This window comes from Haemaphysalis longicornis, unplaced genomic scaffold (assembly GCF_048455015.1).
Source record: "Haemaphysalis longicornis isolate Haplotype H1 unplaced genomic scaffold, Haemaphysalis longicornis Haplotype H1 scaffold_11, whole genome shotgun sequence".
Lineage (NCBI taxonomy): Eukaryota > Metazoa > Arthropoda > Arachnida > Ixodida > Ixodidae > Haemaphysalis > Haemaphysalis longicornis.
The window spans coordinates 85588622-85613963 of NW_027526214.1; the positions used below are offsets into that span (position 1 = coordinate 85588622).

At 48.2% G+C, this 25342-nt stretch overlaps 1 protein-coding gene and 1 non-coding gene across 2 annotated transcripts in view; both read right to left on the reverse strand.

Moving 5' to 3' along the window:
* Window positions 1-1603: 1603 nt before the first annotated feature.
* Trnat-agu (transfer RNA threonine (anticodon AGU)) lies at window positions 1604-1676 on the reverse strand. The gene has a single exon. It is a non-coding gene; the product is annotated as a tRNA-Thr (tRNA).
* A 10435-nt stretch (window positions 1677-12111) lies between these two features.
* LOC144160707 (uncharacterized) overlaps window positions 12112-25342 on the reverse strand; it is a 93914-nt gene continuing 80683 nt past the window's right edge. The window contains exons 2-3 of the mRNA XM_077691906.1: window positions 12304-12430; window positions 12112-12255 (exon numbers count right to left, since the gene is read on the reverse strand). Of these exons, the coding sequence (XP_077548032.1) occupies window positions 12112-12255; window positions 12304-12430 (271 nt within the window). The remainder of the gene's footprint in view (window positions 12256-12303; window positions 12431-25342) is intronic.

Genomic DNA, 25342 nt, shown 5'->3' on the forward strand with positions numbered 1-25342 from the left:
TGGCGAGGCAGTGGAAGTGGTAAGCGAATATATATACTTAGGCCAAGTTGTGACGCCAGATCCCAACCATGAGGCAGAGATAATTAGAAGGATCAGAATGGGGTGGGGTGCATATGGCAGACATTATCAGATAATGAATAGCAGCCTACCATTGTCGTTGAAGAAGAAAGTGTATGACAGCTGCATCTTACCGGTACTCACCTACGGGGCAGAAACTTGGAGGCTCACTAAGAGGGTTCAACTTAAATTGAGAACGACTCAGCGGGAAATGGAGCGGAAAATGATAGGTGTAACATTAAGGGACAAGAAGAGAGCGGAGTGGGTGAGGGAGCAAACTGGTGTAAAAGACATATTAGTAGAAATTAGGAAGAAGAAATTGACTTGGGCAGGGCATGTAATGCGAAGGCAAGATAACCGCTGGTCATTAAGGGTAACAGAGTGGATCCCTAGAGAAGGCAAGCGCTGCAGGGGGCGGCAGAAAGTTAGATGGGCAGATGAGATCAAGAAGTTTGCGGGGATAAATTGGTCACAGTTGGCACAGGACCGAGATAATTGGAGAATAATGGGAGAGGCCTTTGCCCTGCAGTGGGCGTAGACAGGCTGGTGATGGTGATGATGATGATGATTGTTTTGACGCAAACATCATGCTTATACTTTACCATGCCTTTATCAGCAGTCACCTGACATATTGTTTAGAGTCCTGGGGCTGGACGTTCACTACGTACCTTAACCCCATCAGATGATTGCAAAAACGTGTGATTAGAATTATGAATTTCGCCAAATACAATGAACACAGTAAGCCTTTGTTTACTCAGCTTCGACTATTACCTTTTGATCACATGCGTGAGGATAAAATGGCTCGAATCACATACAGCATAGTAAGGAACAATCATCTTTTCCTGCCTCCTTATTTATTAGTCCATTACGGCACACAAGAAATTTGAGCCTTAACAATTTCAATCTTCCCCTTACTCCTAATGTTTATGGTGAGCGACTTATACAGTACGTTGGTGCGAAAGTGTGGAATAAAATCCTTGTTGACCTGAGGAATGACCATAACTTCTGTAAAAAACACTCAAAAATCGTTTTCGGTTGTTATATGCCCGTGAGTGTCCCCAACACTAGAAACTTACTTGTTTTTTTTTCCTTTTTGATCACAGCACGATCACTTGCGTACAGTCGCAAAGTTCGCGGCCTTTCTTTTTTTTCAAATAGTCATCACGTGTTATGTATGACGTTGTATTGGAAGTTACTGCAATCTGACAGTATGTGTATACACTGATTGATAACAATGTGACTGCTTATTACTTTGCAGTTCCGAATTTGGACCCACAACTAGCCTTTGGCTAAGGGTCCAAGCACTGTTGGCAAATATTGTGTACCTATGCTTGAAATAAACCAATGATTGATTGATTGATTGATTTAATGATTGAACCGAGGCCCTCGCTATGCATGTAGCGAATCACAATGGGAAATGAGGGGCTCGTTAAAAATAAGGCAGAAATAAGGGTTGACAGTCAAGAAAACCTCGAAAAACAAAGGGGAGGATATGGTAGGTCATTGAAACAGATAAAGAATTTCGGAAGAAAGTGAAGAAAAAATGGCCGCCAGGTGGGATCCGAACCCACGACCTCAAGAATACTGGTCTGGTGTGATAACCACTACGCTACCGGCGGGGCTATTTTCCCCTTCACTTTCTGGAGTATTGATGTCAATGTAATTTTTTTCCTGTGGTTGGGGGTGGTAGCGAGCGCCACTCCGACTTCTCGGGGTGAAGGGGACCTTCTTTTTAACCCCCGGGCCGTGACTCGAGTGTCTACGACATGTCGAGAGTGGTCGACCAGCGTTAAACCCTCTTAAGCTCCCTATGGCAGCAAGACTGCCAGAACAGAGGCCCTCGCTATGCATGTAGCGAATCAGAATGGGAAATGAGGGGCTCGTTGAAAATAAGGCAGAAATAAAGGTTGACAGTCACTCGAGTCACAGCCCGGGGGTTAAAAAGAAGGTCCCCTTCACGCCGCGAAGTCGGAGTGGCGCTGGCTACCACCCCCAAGCACAAGAAAAAATTACATTGACATAAATACCCCAGAAAGTGAAGGGGAAAAATAGCCCCGCCGGTAGCGTAGTGGTTATCGCACCAGACCGGTATTTTGGAGGTCGTGGGTTCGGATCCCACCTGGCGGGCATTTTTTCTTTACTTTCTTTCCGAATTCTTTATCTATTTCAATGACATACCATATCCTCCCCTTTGCTTTCCGAGGTTTTCTTGGCTGTCAACCCGTAATTCTGCCTTATATATGTATGTATATGTATATGTATGTATATAAAGGTATATATATATATTTATATATATATCTCTATATATATATATGTGTGTGTATATATATAAGGTTAGTAGAGACAGAGACACACAAGGAAGACGTAGAAAATAAAAATAATTTTACATACGTTACAGGAAGAGGAGTTCCTTTCTTCAGAGTACAGAAAAAGTTTTCAAGGATATATATATATAGAAAATGTAGCAAGAGTGAGGGAAAAGGAAGGGAGAGTTTGTACAATCGGATCATGGTTAGTGGGCAGCAAAAGATTGAGAGAAATGAAAGAGGGGAGAAAAAGAGAAAAAAATAGAAACAAGATAACTAGAAACCACAGTGACACGGTACGAACATAAAAGAAAAAAACAGGTAATTTCTCCTCCTCATGTGGCAACAGGTGTGAAAGCGGGGTAAAAAAAGGATATGCGCATGGACGTGTTTGGCATCTGCAAAAAATCAGTCACGCGGAACGAAGAAGGTCTACAGAAGATATGCCCATGCACACAAAGGGCGAATATCTTCCCATACACACCCCTCCTCGGAATCAGGGTCAGGTGATTGAAGCATGATACACTTGGCTCCGGTTGCTGGGAGGCAAGGGTAGCACCCTAAAGCAGTATTACAGGCAGGTTCGACAATACATGATTGTACATTGGAACAAAAAGAGTAGAGAAGAAAAATACAAGTTCAAACGAGTCATGAAAAGAAAGAAAACTGCTGGCATGTGTACGCGTATGACGCGGCACCAAGCGGTATGCATTTGGCGGCGCATTGTACCAGTTCAGGGAACGCCAAGGCGGTCAGGAACGAATATAGAAAATGGCAATACTGTAAATAAAGGGGAGAGGAAAGTAATCACGCTCACGTGCACAAATTGATTACAAGGTGAGAGTGTCAAAGCTAACAATGGTACCGCAGCCTTCTACCGAGAACATAACGTCCAGACTTGTCATTTGGTTTACTGAAGCCATTGTGCAAAAAACGCGGTGATAACCCGAAACTATAACCATCTACGGGGGCTCACCAACTGATGGGATAATATTATCGAGAAAAAAAATGAACAGGCATAGTACTAGCCCGAGAAATGCAGCCGAAATCTTAATCAGAGGAAAAGATACGTCAATTTTCCACAAGTTTCATTGATGCCAAACGACGCTGACCTAAACTCATAGATGAGGTAGGACCTACAAATCTCGGGTTAGTGATGCGTTTTAAAACAACATTCGCGAATTCTGGCCTTGAGTTGTTCAAAAGAATCACTAGGAGTGTTAACATGCTTTGATAGAGGCAAAGGAGGGCAGGTTTTTGCGTGAGAGCGGTGATTGTTAAACCTCAAACGAAAGGGTGTTTTAGTCTGGCCGATTTATTGTTTGCCGCACAGGGTGCATTCCAGCAAGTATACGACGTTGGAGGAATCACTGTTAAAGTTCCCTTTAACAACTTTACCGAGCGAGGCGAGTCTAAACGGGTTCTTCAAAGACTTTGGGGGCAATTAAAGGGTTCTATTAGGGCTTCGCAAGGAAATGAGCATACGTAAAGCCTATATAGTGCTGAACAACAGACACGTCATATGTTTCCTTTATCTAGTGGACAGAAGAGAAAAAAGAGTGGGGTTTCTAGTCAATAAAAGCGTACCTAGCAACATAGACGCAAACTATAACATTGGAAAACATAGCTGATCTTGTAATTATGCTTAATAGGTACAAACTGAAGGTCATAGAGGGCAACGCGCTTACATCCAGCCACGAGATTAACTAGTTGAATGCTTCTCTGAAGATTTGGAATCAGCAATTGGTAAAATAAATGCACAGTATACCTATTTATGGGAGACCAATGCTAAAGTAGGCAAGAAGCAGGCTGGAGACAAGGCAGTTGGTATCTATATTCTGGATATTACCGAGATAATTACCGTAAGTGGACGAGGAGAAGGCCAAATGGGGAGCGTAAAAATGAAATTGATTTCATACTACGCGATAACGCTGGCCTGGGGCAGGATGTGGAAGTCCTCGGAAGGGGGAGGTGTTGTGGCCAAGCCATGGTAAGATATTGCATTATGCCGCATTTAAGCAGGGGCCCTAACACGCGAGTGCGAAAGGATCCGATCAATGAGCTGACAGTAGGACCGAAAGATGAAGAATTCCGGATCTCGCTGCTGAACCGATATTTAACTCTAACTGTCCAATGACAGTCTACGACACTGGAAGCAAGCGTCAATCTATCCTCATTGTCACAGAGTGTGCATTAAAATTCTCAGGTTAGATCGCTAGACAGTATACGGTTAAACGTTCCCAGGAGACTACAGTTTTATTTTGGAAATGGCAAAGCATGACACTATCCGCCCCGGTTGAGATACAACAACTAGCGGAGCCCTCCAAGTTATTCATTCGTAGTAAGACCGCGTACGTACGGAAGTGCACGATGGAGGGGATCGAACACGTTGTAAAGAACGGAGGCGGCCTGAAAGCAGTGAAAACGCATCTAGGAATGAAAAAAAATTAGAGCCATGCTCCTAAAGACTGGAAGGCAATATCATCGCAAGTAGGGACAAAAGAGTTGTAGTAGCCGAGGAGACCTATAGAGACCTAAAAAGTAGCCGCAACATCGAGGATATAACAGAATGAGGAAGTAGTTCAGAGGAGATAGGAGGATATAGAAGTATAGCTTACTTTGAAAGAAATGCAACCGGGGCAAGCACCTGGTGAGAATCAGGTAGCAGCAGACCTCTTTAAGGATGGTGGGCAAATGGTACTAAAATAATTGCAAACCTGTACCTAAATGTCTTATTACTGTTAGTGTAGCGGAATCTCGGAAGAACGCGAACATTATCCAAAGCCATAAGAAAGGTGACGAGCAGGGCTTGAAATATTACAGGACCATCAGCACTGTCAGTCATCTACAAATAACTCACCAAGGTGACAGCTAACAGAATTTTTGCTATCTTAAATTTCTGTCAACCTAGTGAACAAGCAGGGTTTCGTTAAGGATATTTAACAATGAATCATATTCCCATGATCAACACGTGATAGAGAAATACGCGGAGTATACTTAACCCATATATAAACCATTCATACATTGTGAGAAAGCATTTGACTCAGTCGAAACCTAAGCAGCCATACAGGAATTACGCAAACAGGGTGTATACTACACAATATCGGCAATATCTACAATATATACAATATCTACTACACAATACTACACAATATCTACAGTGGGTACACAGCTGTTATCGTCCTCTATAAGGAGAGCAATAAAATACCGATAAAGAAGTGTGTCACACAGGGAGATATATTGTGTTCAATGTTATTCACAGACCTTTAACAAGAGGTATTCAGAGCACTTTATGGGGGAACGCTGATTCCCGAGGCGTGCGTTCCGCACTGGACAAGCAGAGTAGAAACTGGGTAGGTACAAAACTACAGTAACTCTCGATCCCTTAGGCAATGCACACCGTTTTAGGATAGATGCCGAGGCAGTGAACGCCGTAAGCGAATTTATCTACTTATCCCAAGAAGTGGCCACTTGTCCCAAGAATGAGGCAGAGCTAATTAGAAAGATAAGAAGGGATAAAATGCATTTGGTAGGGATTCTTAGATAATAAGCAGCAGCCTACCATTATCCCCGAAGAAGAAAGTGTAAGACAGCCGGATATTACAGGTACTCAACTACCGGAAAGAAACTTCGAGTCTCACTAAAAGGGTGATACTTAACAGCGGACGACACAGCGAGGAACTGAAGGGAAGATGATAGCAGTAACATTAAGGGACAAGAAGAGAGCGGAGAAATGAAGACGAACTTGGTGTGGCCAGGGCATGTAATGCGAAGGCACGATTATCGTTGGTCACTAAGGGTAATAGAGTACATCGCTAGAGAAGCCAAGCCGGGCCAGGGGCAGCAGAGGGTTAGATCGGCCGATGTGATCAAGGCGTTTGCGGAAAGAAATTTTCGGAGTTAGCACAGGACCGGTATAGTTGTAGATGTATGGGATAGACCCTTGCGCTGCAGAGGGCGTAGATAGGCTGAATATGATGGTGATGATAATGGTGAGGATGATGATAATAACGATTTGAACGACTGCCGTGGTCTCGATATAGGCAACTTACTCGGTAAATAAATTCAAATGAAAAAAAAATTTAATTGAAACTCAAATGTACTTTTTTCTGAACATAATACAATCTCAATGGTGTCCCTGGCAAGAAGGCTGCTGCTGCGGCTTGACGGGGCCACAGAGCAAAATAGGCACCTCAATGACGACTGTTCAAAGTACAGGCCAGATACAACAAGAAATACCGCTTGGCAGTACCTCTGAGAAGTTTGTGTTAGAATAGGCCGATAAACACCACAAAAAATAAAAAATTAAAACACTTTTACTAAGAGGTTGAACGCATTGGTAACGGGGTCATATTTTTGTCCAGGTAAAAGAAAAGACAAGACAGTTCACGCGCATTTATATAAACAATATATCAAATATAGTTCAAAAACAATCATTTCCGCCAAACACATTACGTAAGGAAGAATGTGTTAGTGTTCCACAATTGCCGCCAATTCCCTGTAATTTACAACTGCTATACAACATTTTAAAACTGTTATACTACTATTAATAAAACATATAAAAAAACATTTTTATGAGAACAACCAAACAGGAACAAACAGGATCTCGGTAAAATGGCGTCTTTCTACACATTATTCAAGACATTATCATCCCTTCGATATATCCAATGCGTTTTGACTTGCAAGTGCTGCCCTTCTAGTTGGCAAAAAACTTATTTGAGGACGTTGTCCTAACATGCTAATAAAGATACATTCGATAATTTAAAATTTACATCAGTCTGGACGTTAAATGCATTTGCGTTTTCCCGCATTGAATACCTTTATTGCTCTTGCATTCCACCTTTAAGTGCTTTAGCATTTTTAATTTTCCCGCTTTCTCACTGTTTAGGTACCTGAGTAGGTTGCATACACCAACCGTGTGTTAGGCCTTTTCGGCTCTGCACGAGTGTCATTTTCAAAATAATTTGACCCTTACACTGGCGTCGCTAGTTAAAATCCTTACGATTGCTTTTCTACAGTTGCCTGTGTAATATATAATAGCAAAAACCAATTTGATAAATGATTCAGTGAAATATTTATTTGAGAATCATACGGAACACCCATTTTGTTCCCGAATGCGTAGTCACCTCGATATTTTTTGTTAGGGCAAAATCCCAAACCTACTTTTTGATATTCCTAAATGCTGCACACATAATCAAAAAGCACTTCGATATGTTAACGGGTGACTGAGATAATAATGAATTTCTAAAAACACAATTTCGCAGATTTCCTCTATCAGGAGTGCAATTTTCGAAACTCCCTCCTTAATGATCTTCTACGCTATAACAGGAATGTAGTCACCATCTTTTTTGAGTGTAGAATACTTAGTTTGGACTGACCTTGATGGTTCAGTCAGTCAGTCACTCAGTCAGTCAGTCAGTCAGTCATGCTGACCCTTCATTCTATATTTATAGACTAGCGGTAGTTCCTGGCGATGCCCGTATGTGCCGATGTGCTAATGACAGTAGTGGGTATAACATGTGTTCAGGAATTTATTAGCGTTCATAATTGGCTAGTTCATCATGAAGTAGTACACAATTAAGAACTCCTACCTGCTTTCAACATCTCGTAAAACCAGAAGGGTGTGGTAAAGGGAAACGTCTTCAACTCGTGTTTTACCTCGAATTTCGCTAAACAAGCTCCACCAAAAAAGGGCGCTCTAGAGGGCGAGTAAATGAAAAACGTTTCTAAATGCGAAGAATCTCTTGCTAGGGGGGATTTCCCGCGTCCGTGCCCCATCCGCAGCGCCTGTGACGATGATTGTGGCACGATGCCCCTAGGGATAAGCCAAACAAAGAATCCATCACAAGGTAGCTTCGCGTTTAACCACCGTCATCATCTTTCCTTAGGGCAACCGCACAAGAAGAAGAAGATGAAGGCAAAGCCGCGAAGAGGGGCCCATGTACGTTGCTCTAACCAGGTGCACGAACGTCAACAACCTTTACCTCACCAACGCTGACGGAGACTACCGATTCTACCACACAGACGACAAGATCGGCAAGAACATGATGGACTAGTTTGGGCGCCTCGAGATCCACCACCTACTCACCGTACCACAACAGTACTTGGGTGACTTTGCCACCAGCGTGGTACCGGACGCGGAATTCTCTCTGGCGCTAATAAACACCAGATCACTCTACATAACGGCAACACAATGGAACCTCACGAAACCCCCATGATGCTTTGCCTCCTTTCCAGGGTCCCACGGGAAGAAGGTGTAACGTGTTTGAGCTGGTGAAGTGGGAGTGCTTTTTTGTTCAAAGAAGCTATGTGATGAGCTGCCGCCTTCGCGCTGCGACTAAAAGTGTCTGGACATCCAGATCAAAGTTAGTCACGACGTTCTTCCACAAGTGGGGCGAGGAAAGGGCGCATAAAAGAGGGGGATACTGGGTTTTGCTTGTACTGTATACTGACATTAGGAAGAGTGCCGCGATGTAAATAGAACCTGCATTCGGCAGAACACACTGGAAATATACGACGGAGGCTGTTAAATATGGACTCGTGGCTTAGCAATTACAACCGGCCGCCAACTAGATATTTTTTGGTGGGGTTGGCTTGTTTACCCGTATGATGTTTGTTTTCCCGCCGGCCGAGCTCAATTGGGTCTGAGGGGCGCAAAGAAAAACCTCGGAATTTTTTCGTCATTTGCAGTGATTTTGTGTTACCCGACGAGCCCGCCCGGAGAGGGCTCATACAAGCGCGTCGCTGACCAAATGTCAGCTGAAAGCAATGTCAGCTTTTTAAGGGGATTTTCTTTCGTTCGTTTAAGAAACCGGCGGAGGTGGACCGTTGACATTTCAACGACCGCGATTACCACTATGAGAAAGCCCGGAGCAGACGGGAGCTGAAGGTCAGTCAAGGAGCCAAACCTTGGATCAAACATAGGAAGTGTCTTGGACACTTGCACGTCTCAATCTGGCGACTCGGCGGCTGGGTTGAGTCAATGGTTAGGCGACCAGGCTTTGTTAGGCACTGCACGTAATAACAAAGGAAAGGAATTATGGCGGCGTGGGGCACAATGATAGGCGGCTTGGTGTGGACAATGCTTAAGGAGAAGCCGCCTAACAGCTGATGGCCGGCCAAAGGTTTGCTCATAGTAGGTTGATTTTTGGGGTATATTCGCTTCTTATTGAACGCCTCCGCGTTTTTGTGTGAGAATGAGAGGTTGGCCACGTGACTATTTTGAACCCACCTAGCATTCTTCGTCACGGTGTCCGATCAGTGGCCTAGTGTGCGCTTATGAATGAGCCATCCTCATTCTCATTGTCACGTCCCTATTTTGGAGGGGGTTAGGGTTAAAATCAAGGAATTTGTTTTTTGGGGGGTGATAATGCAGAACTGGAAAGAAGAGTGGAGAGCGGCGACCCCGCAAAGTGGGCCTTGCCCGACCTTTAATGCCATCATGAGCCGTGAAAGTTGGAAATACGTAGTGTAAATGAAGTGTATACATTGTACATTTTTGCTTTGCTTAAAGTAGACCGTCGTCGGCTACGTCCCATCGGCCAACGACGGAGCGAGTAATAGTTTCAGTGATCATCTTAAGGGATCGTCACTTGGGTCATCGACATCGGCAACCGATCCAACGAAGGGTCACATCATTGAAAGTTTAGCTGCGGCGGTCTGGCTCAGGGAAACACACTCACCCATGTGAAGTGTTAACAAAGCAGGTATAAACGATGCTCTTCGGATAGAGTTGTATGATAAATAACATTGGCTTTTTCGTGAGGTGCGGGTTTGCATGAAGTAGCAACAAATTGTGAGCGTTTTGTCTTTGCCCTGTTTGGCCGTCATCTTTCTTTTTATATTTACGGTTAAATGGCAAGGGCCCGTACGAGGGGCCTGTAGGTGCAGGCAATGAACCACATCTCTAATATGCATGAGATGCTGTTCAAAGGTACGCGAAAAGACAACGACATCATCCATATAGGTCATCGCGTACGTATAAAGTCCATCGCTACGGACAATGTCCATTATTCTTTAAAACGAACTCGGGGAGTCTGTTAGCCCAAACGGCATGCACACGAACTCCGAAAGACCCCTGCAGCGTGTAAAGGCTGTCTTAGGAATAGAATCCGGGTTCATTTCAATTGGTAGAAAGCCGCGTGAGCAATCTAGAGCAGTAAACATACATGCACCAGCAAGCGAGACAATCATAGATTCTACCGCAAGAAAAGGATAAGCGTCTCTCCATGTTACGTCATTGAGACGACAACACTCCAGGCCGAGACGCACACTTGGGTCTTTTTTCGGCGCCAACATGACCGGAGATTTGTGGTGGGCGCTATGCGATGGCCGCACAACCCCCGTGCTAAGCATCTTCTTGAAGGCAACGTCCGGTTTCGCCTTCTTCCGGATGCTGAGCGGACGTGGATTGCAGCTCAAGGTTTGGTGCCTCCTGCCAATGTGATGTTGGAGTACGGTTGTCCGCCCTCTGGCCTTCCTGAACATTTCAGCAAACGGATCCAGCACAATGGCGAGGTGTTCCCGCTCATAGTCACTGCAAGGACCCTGCACGAGCAACCGCATGATTCGCTCAGTCAACACCGATTTTGTTGCGACTGCTGCTGACCATGGCATGGTATAGATATGCGTTAGCGCCACAAAAGGAATAAATTCTGCGTCATTTCCCACTCTTTAACCACCACCCACCAACGCAAGCAGTAGGCCCTCTTGGGCCTACTGCTTGGACGCCAGAAAGCCAGCGCAGCATGTAAACCAGTGCCGACACCTTCTTCTTGTGTAAGAAATGTGGAAGCGCACTACACCACGCGCTTCAACAACAGCACCATTGGCCTCTTGCAACGGGGGAATTTGCGGAACTTCACGTCACGTACTCCACAGAGTTAAAGACTGCATCCGCAATTATTAACAAACTGCCGCCAGTGTAAATCAATGCGTAAACATCTGTTCCAAGCACATGAACGGAAACATGCCGTGCTATGGGCTGTGCACGCGTATCAATAAGGCAAGCAGTGCTTAAAAAATACGACTCCTTGCCACCAGCCAATTCAGGGACCCTCGGCGATGGGATAGCCACCATCATTTTCTCGGGCTGCGTTCCCTCATCTTGATGGTTATTTCTATCTCGGCGACCAGCGCTCACAAGAGGAAACTCACGACGAATGTGTTCTTGCTGTCAACATTGGTAACAGCTGTCAGCTTGGGTTCCATCAGGCACGTAGCCTCGCGACACTCCCGTCTCGACAACTGGACGACAACGACCTCTGCAGTTCACGGGATTTCGTTGCCGACCCCAAAGGGAGAAAATTTGGTCGGGGAGCAGTGAGCCTTCAAATAAGAGATCCTGTTTTTCTATCGCAGGAACCATGGCTCAAACGGCTGCGGGGAGTTCCGCCATGGGCTGCACCATTTAGTGGTCTTTCGAGCTACAACTGCCGGTCGCCAAAAGCAGAACAATGTAGTGCACGGGGAGAGATTAGAGAATCCTGCTGCTTTACGCGACTGTAGACTTCGCTCTGGCAAAGACTCAAAGGTGTCTCTCCATGCACACTCTGGTTCAATCGCCTCCCTTACTGGCGGGGGGTACATATTTCAGCTTAGATATGAGAGCGTCCTCGATTGCCCGGGTTGACCGTACCATCTCCCCCCGGCTCGAGTACTCACAACCGCGTAAGTAATGTCGGAAGCACGGGTGGCGTCGTCGTAAGACGTGCATCAACATTTCTGCGTCGGACGCACCCGGGGTAGCTCATTCCAAGAGCTCCTGGATAGCTGGAATGTATTCGAGAACGCCCTCGGGCAGGTGCTGCGTACGTGCCGCCAACTCACGGAGGATGCGGAAGTCGTAGTCGGGAGGCAGGAGCTCTTCGCGGAAGCGCGCCGCAAAGTCGGCCTAGGACGCGAACGGGGCCTGCCGACGCCACCAGTGACCGGCGGATACCTCCAGAGCTACCGGCAGGACGCCGGCCAGGACGAACTCCTCCAAATCACCCGATGCCTCCGAGGCACCCCAGGGCTCGGCTGGAACGATGGCTTGCGCTCGGACACAGTGCGTGCTGGCCAGGGAACTGTTAGCCAGTTCGTGAAAATCTCGCAGAGGTCCATGATCGGGTGGAGCACGCTGACGAGCATAGTGGCGCCCGCATCCTTTGCGGGCTGGCGCGGAGCAATCAAGGGGCTCTGACAGGTAGCGGCTCCTCGGCCAGACATGTCCCTTGGACGCAATGATCTCGCGCTCCCCGAAGCAAACACCGGAAGAACAAATGGTTATAAACAACACAGGCCACTAAGAAGGCGCCTCAAAATATCATGACGGTTAGCGAAAAAGCCCGAGAGCCACTAAAAAAACCCCAATGTAATTCTGCAACAAAACGACCACCACAGAAAACCAAAACAAGGAAGACCACAAAGCGCTTCCCAAGAACCACTGCGGGTCTACGTTCATGACGCCAAATGTGGTACCAGGGGTCTTGCGCCCGGCCGTGGTTCCAGAGAAACACAAGCGCCCCCTAAAATCCCATCCCTACTAGGAGTCCCGTTCCGCGAAGGCCCACTCCTCATCCGTTCCGGCTGCGTACACCTAGGACAGCCGAGTCCGCCATGTCCTCATCCCGCTCATCATCTTCCTCTTTACCCGGCACGTGTCCAAACCGGGGGAATGTCCCCTCCGCTGCTGCCCCGTTACTACCACTATATATATATATATATATATATATATATATATATATATTGCAGAACAGAGAGATACGGGACGAGGGACTCGGTAAAGATACATATCAAGGTTGCAGTCGTCATTGCCACTGCTATTCGGCTTTTTTTTTCGAAATATTTAATAGGGCCGAATGACGTGTGCTTGTCACGTTTCTTTTGATTCATTGATAAATAAGCGAAAATATAAGTCGAGAAAACATCCGACGTTTTCCGGGAGCGGGACTCGAACCCACATCTCCGCATAACCGGTGCGGTGCGTTCGCCATTACGCTATCCCCACAGCGGCTTCTCTCTCGACTTTAAAGCGGGGGTTTATAATTACAAGAGGTAGCGTAATGGCGAACGCACCGCACTGGTTATGCGGAGATGTGGGTTGGAGTCCCGCTCCCCGAAAACGGCGGATTTTTTCTCGACTTATATTTTCGCTTATTTATCAATGAATCAAAGAAACTTGACAAGCACACGTCATTCGGCCCTATTAAATATTTCGAAAAAAAAAAAGCCGAATAGCACTGGCAATGACGACTGCAACCTTGATATGTATCTTTACCGAGTCCCTCGTCCGGTATCTCTCTGTTCTGCTACCTGCATTACGAGGCACTGGCTCCAGCAGTTCGGATATGCCAATTGCTAACCCCGACCTCCGACCACGTTCTACGTGGCGGCCGCTGGGAAAGAAGACGTTCTACGTCTCCCGCGGTAGTCGAGGGGCGGCGCTAGTTGACCGGCCTCAGAGCTCCTGTAAATATAAACCCCCGCTTTAAAGTCGAGAGAGAAGCCGCTGTGGGGATAGCGTAATGGCGAACGCACCGCACCGGTTATGCGGAGATGTGGGTTCGAGTCCCGCTCCCGGAAAACGGCGGATTTTTTCTCGACTTATATTTTCGCTTATTTATCAATGAATCAAAGAAACGTGACAAGCACACGTCATTCGGCCCTATTAAATATTTCGAAAAAAAAAAAGCCGAATAGCACTGGCAATGACGACTGCAACCTTGATATGTATCTTTACCGAGTCCCTCGTCCCGTATCTCTCTGTTCTGCTACCTGCATTACGAGGCACTGGCTCCAGCAGTTCGGATATGCCAATTGCTAACCCCGACCTCCGACCACGTTCTACGTGGCGGTCGCTGGGAAAGAAGACGTTCTACGTCTCCCGCGGTAGTCGAGGGGCGGCGCTAGTTGACCGGCCTCAGAGCTCCTGTAAATATAAACCCCCGCTTTAAAGTCGAGAGAGAAGCCGCTGTGGGGATAGCGTAATGGCGAACGCACCGCACCGGTTATGCGGAGATGTGGGTTCGAGTCCCGCTCCCGGAAAACGGCGGATTTTTTCTCGACTTATATTTTCGCTTATTTATCAATGAATCAAAGAAACGTGACAAGCACACGTCATTCGGCCCTATTAAATATTTCGAAAAAAAAAAAGCCGAATAGCACTGGCAATGACGACTGCAACCTTGATATGTATCTTTACCGAGTCCCTCGTCCCGTATCTCTCTGTTCTGCTACCTGCATTACGAGGCACTGGCTCCAGCAGTTCGGATATGCCAATTGCTAACCCCGACCTCCGACCACGTTCTACGTGGCGGCCGCTGGGAAAGAAGACGTTCTACGTCTCCCGCGGTAGTCGAGGGGCGGCGCTAGTTGACCGGCCTCAGAGCTCTTGTAAATATAAACCCCCGCTTTAAAGTCGAGAGAGAAGCCGCTGTGGGGATAGCATAATGGCGAACGCACCGCACCGGTTATGCGGAGATGTGGGTTCGAGTCCCGCTCCCGGAAAAACGGCGGATTTTTTCTCGACTTATATTTTCGCTTATTTATCAATGAACCAAAGAAACGTGACAAGCACACGTCATTCGGCCCTATTAAAATATTTTGAAAAAAGCCGAATAGCACTGGCAATGACGACTGCAACCTTGATATGTATCTTTACCGAGTCCCTCGTCCCGTATCTCACTGTTCTGCTACATGCATTACGAGGCACTGGCTCCAGCAGTTCGGATATGCCAATTGCTAACCCCGACCTCCAACCACGTTCTACGTGGCGGCCGCTGGGAAAGAAGACGTTCTACGTCTCCCGCGGTAGTCGAGGGGCTGCGCTAGTTGACCGGCCTCAGAGCTCTTGTAAATATAAACCGCCGCTTTAAAGTCGAGAGAGAAGCCGCTGTGGGATAGCGTAATGGCGAACGCACCGCACCGGTTATGCGGAGATGTGGGTTCGATTCCCGCTCCCGGAAAAACGGCGGATTTTTTCTCGACTTATATTTTCGCTTATTTATCAATGAACCAAAGAAACGTGACAAGCACACGTCATTCGGCCTATTAAAATATTTCGAAAAAAGCCGAATAGCACAGGCAATGACAACTGCAACCTCTATATGTATCTTTACCGAGTCCCTCGTCCCTTATCTCTCTGTTCTGCTACATGCTTTACGAGGCACTGGCTCCAGCAGTTCAGATATGCCAATTGCTAACCCCGACCTCCGACCACGTTCTACGTTGGAGCCGCTGGGAAAGAAGTCGTTCTACGTCTCCCGCGGTAGTCGTGGGGCGGCGCTAGTTGACCGGCCTCAGAGCTCTTGTAAATATAAACCCCCGCTTTAAAGTTGAGAGAGTAGCCGCTGTGGGATAGCGTAATGGCGAACGCACCGCACCGGTTATGCGGAGATGTGGGTTCGAGTCCCGCTCCCGGAAAAACGGCGGATTTTTTCTCGACTTATATTTTCGCTTATTTATTAATGAACCAAAGAAACGTGACAAGCACACATCATTCGGCCCTATTAAAATATTTCGATAAAAGCCGAATAGCACTGGCATTGACGACATCAACCTTGATATGTATCTTTACCGAGTCCCTCGTCCCGTATCTCTCTGTTCTGCTACATGCATTACGAGGCACTGGCTCCAGCAGTTTGGATATGCCAATTGCTAACCCCGACCTCCGACCACGTTCTACGTGGCGGCCGCTGGGAAAGAAGATGTTCTACGTCTCCCGCGGTAGTCGAGGGGCGGCGTTAGTTGACCGGCCACAGAGCTCTTGTAAATATAAACCCCCGCTTTAAAGTAGAGAGAGAAGCCGCTTTGGGATAGCGTAATGGCAACGCACCGCACCGGTTATGCGGAGATGTGGGTTCGAGTCCCGCTCCCGGAAAAACGGCGGATTTTTTCTCGACTTATATTTTCGCTTATTTCTCAATGAACCAAAGAAACGTGACAAACACACGTCATTCGGCCCTATTAAAATATTTCGAAAAAAGCCGAATAGCACTGGCAATGACGACTGCAACCTCGATATGTATCTTTACCGAGTCCCTCGTCCCGTATCTCTCTGTTCTGCTACATGCATTACGAGGCACTGGCAACAGCAGTTCGGATATGCCAATTGCTAACCCCGACCTCCGACCACGTTCTACGTGGCGGCGCTGGGAAAGAAGACGTTCTCCGTCTCCCGCGGTAGTCGAGGGGCGCCGCTAGTTGACCGGCCTCAGAGCTGTTGTAAATATAAACCCCCGCTTTAAAGTCGAGAGAGAAGCCGCTGTGGGATAGCGTAATGGCGAACGCACCGCACCGGTTATGCGGAGATGTGGGTTCGAGTCCCGCTCCAGGAAAAACGGCGGATTTTTTCTCGACTTATATTTTCGCTTATTTATCAATGAACCAAAGAAACGTGACAAGCACACGTCATTCGGCGCTATTAAAATATTTCGAAAAATGCCGAATAGCACTGGCAATGACGACTGCAACCTTGATATGTATCTTTACCGAGTCCCTCGTCCCGTATCTCTCTGTTATGCTACATGCTTTACGAGGCACTGGCTCCAGCAGTTCGGATATGCCAATTGCTAACCCCGACCTCCGACCACGTTCTACGTGGCGGCCGCTGGGAAAGAAGACGTTCTACGTCTCCCGCGGTAGTCGAGGGGCGGCGCTAGTTGACCGGCCTCAGAGCTCTTGTAAATATAAACCCCCGCTTTAAAGTCGAGAGAGAAGCCGCTGTGGGATAGCGTAATGGCGAACGCACCGCACCGGTTATGCGGAGATGTGGGTTCGAGTCCCGCTCCCGAAAAAACGGCGGATTTTTTCTCGACCTATATTTTCGCTTATTTATCAATGAACCAAAGAAACGTGACAAGCACACGTCATTCGGCCCTATTAAAATATTTTGAAAAAAGCCGAATAGCACTGGCAATGACGACTGCAACCTTGATATGTATCTTTACCGAGTCCCTCGTCCCGTATCTCACTGTTCTGCTACATGCATTACGAGGCACTGGCTCCAGCAGTTCGGATATGCCAATTGCTAACCCCGACCTCCAACCACGTTCTACGTGGCGGCCGCTGGGAAAGAAGACGTTCTACGTCTCCCGCGGTAGTCGAGGGGCTGCGCTAGTTGACCGGCCTCAGAGCTCTTGTAAATATAAACCCCCGCTTTAAAGTCGAGAGAGAAGCCGCCTTGGGATAGCGTAATGGCGAACGCACCGCACCGGTTATGCGGAGATGTGGGTTCGATTCCCGCTCCCGGAAAAACGGCGGATTTTTTCTCGACTTATATTTTCGCTTATTTATCAATGAACCAAAGAAACGTGACAAGCACACGTCATTCGGCCCTATTAAAATATTTCGAAAAAAGCCGAATAGCACTGGCAATGACGACTGCAACCTTGATATGTATCTTTACCGAGTCCCTCGTCCCGTATCTCTCTGTTCCGCTACATGCATTACGAGGCACTGGCTCCAGCAGTTCGGATATGCCAATTGCTAACCCCGACCTCCGACCCCGTTCTAGGTTGCAGCCGCTGGGAAAGAAGTCGTTCTACGTCTCCCGCGGTAGTCGTGGGGCGGCGCTAGTTGACCGGCCTCAGAGCTCTTGTAAATATAAACCCCCGCTTTAAAGTCGAGAGAGAAGCCGCTTTGGGATAGCGTAATGGCAGCGCACCGTATCTCTCTGTTCTGCTACATGCATGACGAGGCACTGGCTCCAGCAGTACGGATATGCCAATTGCTAACCCCGACCTCCGACCACGTTCTACGTGGTGGCCGCTGGGAAAGAAGACGTTCTACGTCTCCCGCGGTAGTCGAGGGGCGGCGCTAGTTGACCGGCCTCAGAGCTCTTGCAAATATAAACCCCTGCTTTAAAGTCGAGAGAGAAGCCACTGTGGGATAGCGAAATAGCGAACGCACCGCACCGGTTATGCGGAGATGTGGGCTCGAGTCCCGCTCCCAGAAAAACGGCGGATTTTTTCTCGACCTATATTTTCGCTTATTTATCAATGAACCAAAGAAACGTGACAAGCACACGTCATTCGGCCCTATTAAAATATTTCGAAAAAAGCCGAATAGCACTGGCAATGACGACTGCAACCTTGATATGTATGTTTACCGAGTCCCTCGTCCCGTATCTCTCTGTTCTGCTACATGCATTACGAGGCACTGGCTCTAGCAGTTCGGATATGCCAATTGTTAACCCCGACCTCCGACCACGTTCTACGTGGCGGCCGCTGGGAAAGAAGACGTTCTACGTCTCCCGTGGTAGTCGAGGGGCGGCGCTAGTTGACCGGCCTCAGAGCTCTTGTAAATATAAACCCCCGCATTAAAGTCGAGAGAGAAGCCGCTGTGGGATAGCGTAATGGCGAACGCACCGCACCAGTTATGCGGAGATGTGGGTTCGAGTCCCGCCCCCGGAAAAACGGCGGATTTTTTCTCGACCTATATTTACGCTTATTTATCAATGAACCAAAGAAACGTGACAAGCACACGTCATTCGGCCCTATTAATATATTTTGAAAAAAGCCGAATAGCACTGGCAATGACGACTGCAACCTTGATATGTATCTTTACCGAGTCCCTCGTCCCGTATCTCTCTGTTCTGCTACATGCATTACGAGGCACTGGCTCCAGCAGTTCGGATATGACAATTGCTAACCCCGACCTCCGACCACGTTCTACGTGGCGGTCACTGGGAAAGAAGACGTTCTACGTCTCCCGCGGTAGTCGAGGGGCGGCGCTAGTTGACCGGCCTCAGAGCTCTTGGAAATATAAACCCCCGCTTTAAAGTCGAGAGAGAAGCCGCTGTGGGATAGCGTAATGGGGAACGCACCCCTCCGGTTATGCGGAGATTTGGGTTCGAGTCCCGCTCCCGGAAAAACAGCGGATTTTTTCTCGACTTATATTTTCGCTTATTTATCAATGAACCAAAGAAACGTGACAAGCACACGTCATTCGGCGCTATTAAAATATTTCGAAAAATGCCGAATAGCACTGGCAATGACGACTGCAACCTTGATATGTATCTTTACCGAGTCCCTCGTCCCGTATCTCTCTGTTATGCTACATGCTTTACGAGGCACTGGCTCCAGCAGTTCGGATATGCCAATTGCTAACCCCGACCTCCGACCACGTTCTACGTGGCGGCCGCTGGGAAAGAAGACGTTCTACATGTCCAGCGGTAGTCAAGGGGCGGCGCTAGTTGACCGGCCTCAGAGCTCTTGTAAATATAAACCCCCGCTTTAAAGTCGAGAGAGAAGCCGCTGTGGGATAGCGTAATGGCGAACGCACCGCACCGGTTATGCGGAGATGTGGGTTCGAGTCCCGCTCCAGGAAAAACGGCGGATTTTTTCTCGACTTATATTTTCGCTTATTTATCAATGAACCAAAGAAACGTGACAAGCACACGTCATTCGGCGCTATTAAAATATTTCGAAAAATGCCGAATAGCACTGGCAATGACGACTGCAACCTTGATATGTATCTTTACCGAGTCCCTCGTCCCGTATCTCTCTGTTATGCTACATGCTTTACGAGGCACTGGCTCCAGCAGTTCGGATATGCCAATTGCTAACCCCGACCTCCGACCACGTTCTACGTGGCGGCCGCTGGGAAAGAAGACGTTCTACGTCTCCCGCGGTAGTCGAGGGGCGGCGCTAGTTGACCGGCCTCAGAGCTCTTGTAAATATAAACCCCCGCTTTAAATTCGAGAGAGAAGCCGCTGTGGGATAGCGTAATGGCGAACGCACCGCACCGGTTATGCGGAGATGTGGGTTCGAGTCCCGCTCCCGAAAAAACGGCGGATTTTTTCTCGACCTATATTTTCGCTTATTTATCAATGAACCAAAGAAACGTGACAAGCACACGTCATTCGGCCCTATTAAAATATTTTGAAAAAAGCCGAATAGCACTGGCAATGACGACTGCAACCTTGATATGTATCTTTACCGAGTCCCTCGTCCCGTATCTCACTGTTCTGCTACATGCATTACGAGGCACTGGCTCCAGCAGTTCGGATATGCCAATTGCTAACCCCGACCTCCAACCACGTTCTACCTGGCGGCCGCTGGGAAAGAAGACGTTCTACGTCTCCCGCGGTAGTCGAGGGGCTGCGCTAGTTGACCGGCCTCAGAGCTCTTGTAAATATAAACCCCCGCTTTAAAGTCGAGAGAGAAGCCGCTGTGGGATAGCGTAATGGCGAACGCACCGCACCGGTTATGCGGAGATGTGGGTTCGATTCCCGCTCCCGGAAAAACGGCGGATTTTTTCTGGACTTATATTTTCGCTTATTTATCAATGAACCAAAGAAACGTGACAAGCACACGTCATTCGGCCCTATTAAAATATTTCGAAAAAAGCCGAATAGCACTGGCAATGACGACTGCAACCTTGATATGTATCTTTACCGAGTCCCTCGTCCCGTATCTCTCTGTTCCGCTACATGCATTACGAGGCACTGGCTCCAGCAGTTCGGATATGCCAATTGCTAACCCCGACCTCCGACCCCGTTCTAGGTTGCAGCCGCTGGGAAAGAAGTCGTTCTACGTCTCCCGCGGTAGTCGTGGGGCGGCGCTAGTTGACCGGCCTCAGAGCTCTTGTAAATATAAACCCCCGCTTTAAAGTCGAGAGAGAAGCCGCTTTGGGATAGCGTAATGGCAACGCACCGTATCTCTCTGTTCTGCTACATGCATGACGAGGCACTGGCTCCAGCAGTACGGATATGCCAATTGCTAACCCCGACCTCCGACCACGTTCTACGTGGTGGCCGCTGGGAAAGAAGACGTTCTACGTCTCCCGCGGTAGTCGAGGGGCGGCGCTAGTTGACCGGCCTCAGAGCTCTTGCAAATATAAACCCCTGCTTTAAAGTCGAGAGAGAAGCCACTGTGGGATAGCGAAATAGCGAACGCACCGCACCGGTTATGCGGAGATGTGGGCTCGAGTCCCGCTCCCAGAAAAACGGCGGATTTTTTCTCGACCTATATTTTCGCTTATTTATCAATGAACCAAAGAAACGTGACAAGCACACGTCATTCGGCCCTATTAAAATATTTCGAAAAAAGCCGAATAGCACTGGCAATGACGACTGCAACCTTGATATGTATGTTTACCGAGTCCCTCGTCCCGTATCTCTCTGTTCTGCTACATGCATTACGAGGCACTGGCTCTAGCAGTTCGGATATGCCAATTGTTAACCCCGACCTCCGACCACGTTCTACGTGGCGGCCGCTGGGAAAGAAGACGTTCTACGTCTCCCGTGGTAGTCGAGGGGCGGCGCTAGTTGACCGGCCTCAGAGCTCTTGTAAATATAAACCCCCGCATTAAAGTCGAGAGAGAAGCCGCTGTGGGATAGCGTAATGGCGAACGCACCGCACCGGTTATGCGGAGATGTGGGTTCGAGTCCCGCCCCCGGAAAAACGGCGGATTTTTTCTCGACTTATATTTTCGCTTATTTATCAATGAACCAAAGAAACGTGACAAGCACACGCCATTCGGCCCTATTAAAATATTTCAAAAAAAGCCGAATAGCACTGGCAATGACGACTGCAACCTTGATATGTATCTTTACCGAGTCCCTCGTCCCGTATCTCTCTGTTCTGCTACATGCATTATGAGGCACTGGCTCCAGCAGTTCGGATATGCCAAGTGCTAATCCCGACCTCCGACCACGTTCTACGTGGCGGCCGCTGGGAAAGAAGACGTTCTACGTCTCCCGCGGTAGTCGAGGGGCGCCGCTAGTTGACCGGCCTCAGAGCTCTTGTAAATATAAACCCCCGCTTTAGAGTCGAGAGAGAACCCGCTGTAGGATAGCGTAATGGCGAACGCACCGCACCGGTTATGCGGAGATGTGGGTTCGAGTCCCGCTCCCGGAAAAACGGCGGATTTTTTCTCGACTTACATTTTCGCTTATTTATCAATGAACCAAAGAAACGTGACAAGCACATGTCATTCGGCCCTATTAAAATATTTCAAAAAAAGCCAGATAGCACTGGCAATGACGACTGCAACCTTGATATGTACCTTTACCGAGTCCCTCGTCCCGTATCTCTATGTTATGCTACATGCATTACGAGGCACTGGCTCCAGCAGTTGGGATATGCCAATTACTAACCCCGACCTCCGACTACGTTCTACGTGGCGGTGGCTGGGAAAGAAGACGTTCTACGTCTCCCGCGGTAGTCGAGGGGCGGCGCTAGTTGACCGGCCTCAGAGCTCTTGTAAATATAAACCCCCGCTTTAAAGTCGAGAGAGAAGCCGCTGTGGGATAGCGTAATGGCGAACGCACTGCACCGGTTATGCGGAGATGTGGGCTCGAGTCCCGCTCCCGGAAAAACGGCGGATTTTTTCTCGACCTATATTTTCGCTTATTTATCAATGAACCAAAGAAACGTGACAAGAACACGTCATTCGGCCTATTAAAATATTTCGAAAAAAGCCGAATAGCACTATCAATGACGATTGCAACCTTGATATGTATCTTTACCGAGTCCCTCGTCCCGTATCTCTCTGTTCTGCTACATGCATTACGAGGCACTGGCTCCAGCAGTTAGGATATGCAAATTGCTAACCCCGACCTCCGACAACGTTCTACGTGGTGGCCGCTGCGAAAGAAGACGTTCTACGTCTCCCGCGGTAGTCGAGGGGCGGCGCTAGTTGACCGGCCTCAGAGCTCTTGTAAATATAAACCCCCGCTTTAAAGTCGAGAGAGAAGCCGCTGTGGGATAGCGAAAAAGCGAACGCACCGCACCAGTTATGCGGAGATGTGGGCTCGAGTCCCGCTCCCAGAAAAACGGCGGATTTTTTCTCGACCTCTATTTTCGCTTATTTATCAATGAACCAAAGAAACGTGACAAGCACACGTCATTCGGCCCTATTAAAATATTACGAAAAAAGCCGAATAGCACTGGCAATGACGACTGCAACCTTGATATGTATGTTTACCGAGTCCCTCGTCCCGTATCTCTCTGTTCTGCTACATGCATTACGAGGCACTGGCTCTAGCAGTTCGGATTTGCCAATTGCTATCCCCGACCTCCGACCACGTTCTACGTGGCGGCTGCTGGGAAAGAAGACGTTCTACGTCTCCCGCGGTAGTCTAGGGGCGGCGCTAGTTGACCGGCCTCAGAGCTCTTGTAAATATAAACCCCTGCTTTAAAGTCGAGAGAGAAGCCGCTGTGGGATAGCGTAATGGCGAACGCACCGCACCGGTTATGCGGAGATGTGGGTTCGAGTCCCGCTCCCGGAAAAACGGCGGATATTTTCTCGACTTATATTTTCGCTTATTTATCAATGAACCAAACAAACGTGACAAGCACACGTCATTCGGCCCTATTAAAATATTTCGAAAAAAGCCGAATAGCACTGGCAATGACAACTGCAACCTTGATATGTATCTTTACCGAGTCCCTCGTCCCGTATCTCTGTTCTGCTACATGCATTACGAGGCACTGGCTCCAGCAGTTCGGATATGCCAATTGCTAACCCCGAACTTCGATCACGTTCTACGTGGCGGCCGCTGGGAAAGAAGACGTTCTACTTCTCCCGCGGTAGTCGAGGGGCGGCGCTAGTTGACCGGCCTCAGAGCTCTTGTAAATATAAACCCCCGCTTTAAAGTCGAGAGAGAAGCCGCTGTGGGATAGCGTAATGGCGAACGCACCGCACCGGTTATGCGGAGATGTGGGTTCGAGTCCCGATCCCGGAAAAACGGCGGATTTTTTCTCGACTTATATTTTCGCTTATTTATCAATGAAGCAAAGAAACGTGACAAGCACACGTCATTCGCCTCTATTAAAATATTTCGAAAAAACCCGAATAGCACTGGCAATGACGACTGCAACCTTGATATGTATCTTTACCGAGTCCCTCGTCCCGTATCTCTCTGTTCTGCTACATGCATTACGAGGCACTGGCTCCAGCAGTTCGGATATGCCAATTGCTAACCCCGACCTCCGACCACGTTCTACGTGGCGGCCGCTGGGAAAGAAGACGTTCTACGTCTCCCGCGGTAGTCGAGGGGCGGCGCTAGTTGACCGGCATCAGAGCTCTTGTAAATATAAACCCCCGCTTTAAAGTCGAGAGAGAAGCCGCTGTGGGATAGCGTAATGGCGAACGCACCGCACCGGTTATGCGGAGATGTGGGCTCGAGTCCCGCTCCCAGAAAAACGGCGGATTTTTTCTCGACCTATATTTTCGCTTATTTATCAATGAACCAAAGAAACGTGACAAGCACACGTCATTCGGCCCTATTAAAATATTTCGAAAAAAGCCGAATAGCACTGGCAATGACGACTGCAACCTTGATATGTATGTTTACCGAGTCCCTCGTCCCGTATCTCTCTGTTCTGCTACATGCATTACGAGGCACTGGCTCTAGCAGTTCGGATATGCCAATTGTTAACCCCGACCTCCGACCACGTTCTACGTGGCGGCCGCTGGGAAAGAAGACGTTCTACGTCTCCCGTGGTAGTCGAGGGGCGGCGCTAGTTGACCGGCCTCAGAGCTCTTGTAAATATAAACCCCCGCATTAAAGTCGAGAGAGAAGCCGCTGTGGGATAGCGTAATGGCGAACGCACCGCACCAGTTATGCGGAGATGTGGGTTCGAGTCCCGCCCCCGGAAAAACGGCGGATTTTTTCTCGACCTATATTTACGCTTATTTATCAATGAACCAAAGAAACGTGACAAGCACACGTCATTCGGCCCTATTAATATATTTTGAAAAAAGCCGAATAGCACTGGCAATGACGACTGCAACCTTGATATGTATCTTTACCGAGTCCCTCGTCCCGTATCTCTCTGTTCTGCTACATGCATTACGAGGCACTGGCTCCAGCAGTTCGGATATGACAATTGCTAACCCCGACCTCCGACCACGTTCTACGTGGCGGTCACTGGGAAAGAAGACGTTCTACGTCTCCCGCGGTAGTCGAGGGGCGGCGCTAGTTGACCGGCCTCAGAGCTCTTGGAAATATAAACCCCCGCTTTAAAGTCGAGAGAGAAGCCGCTGTG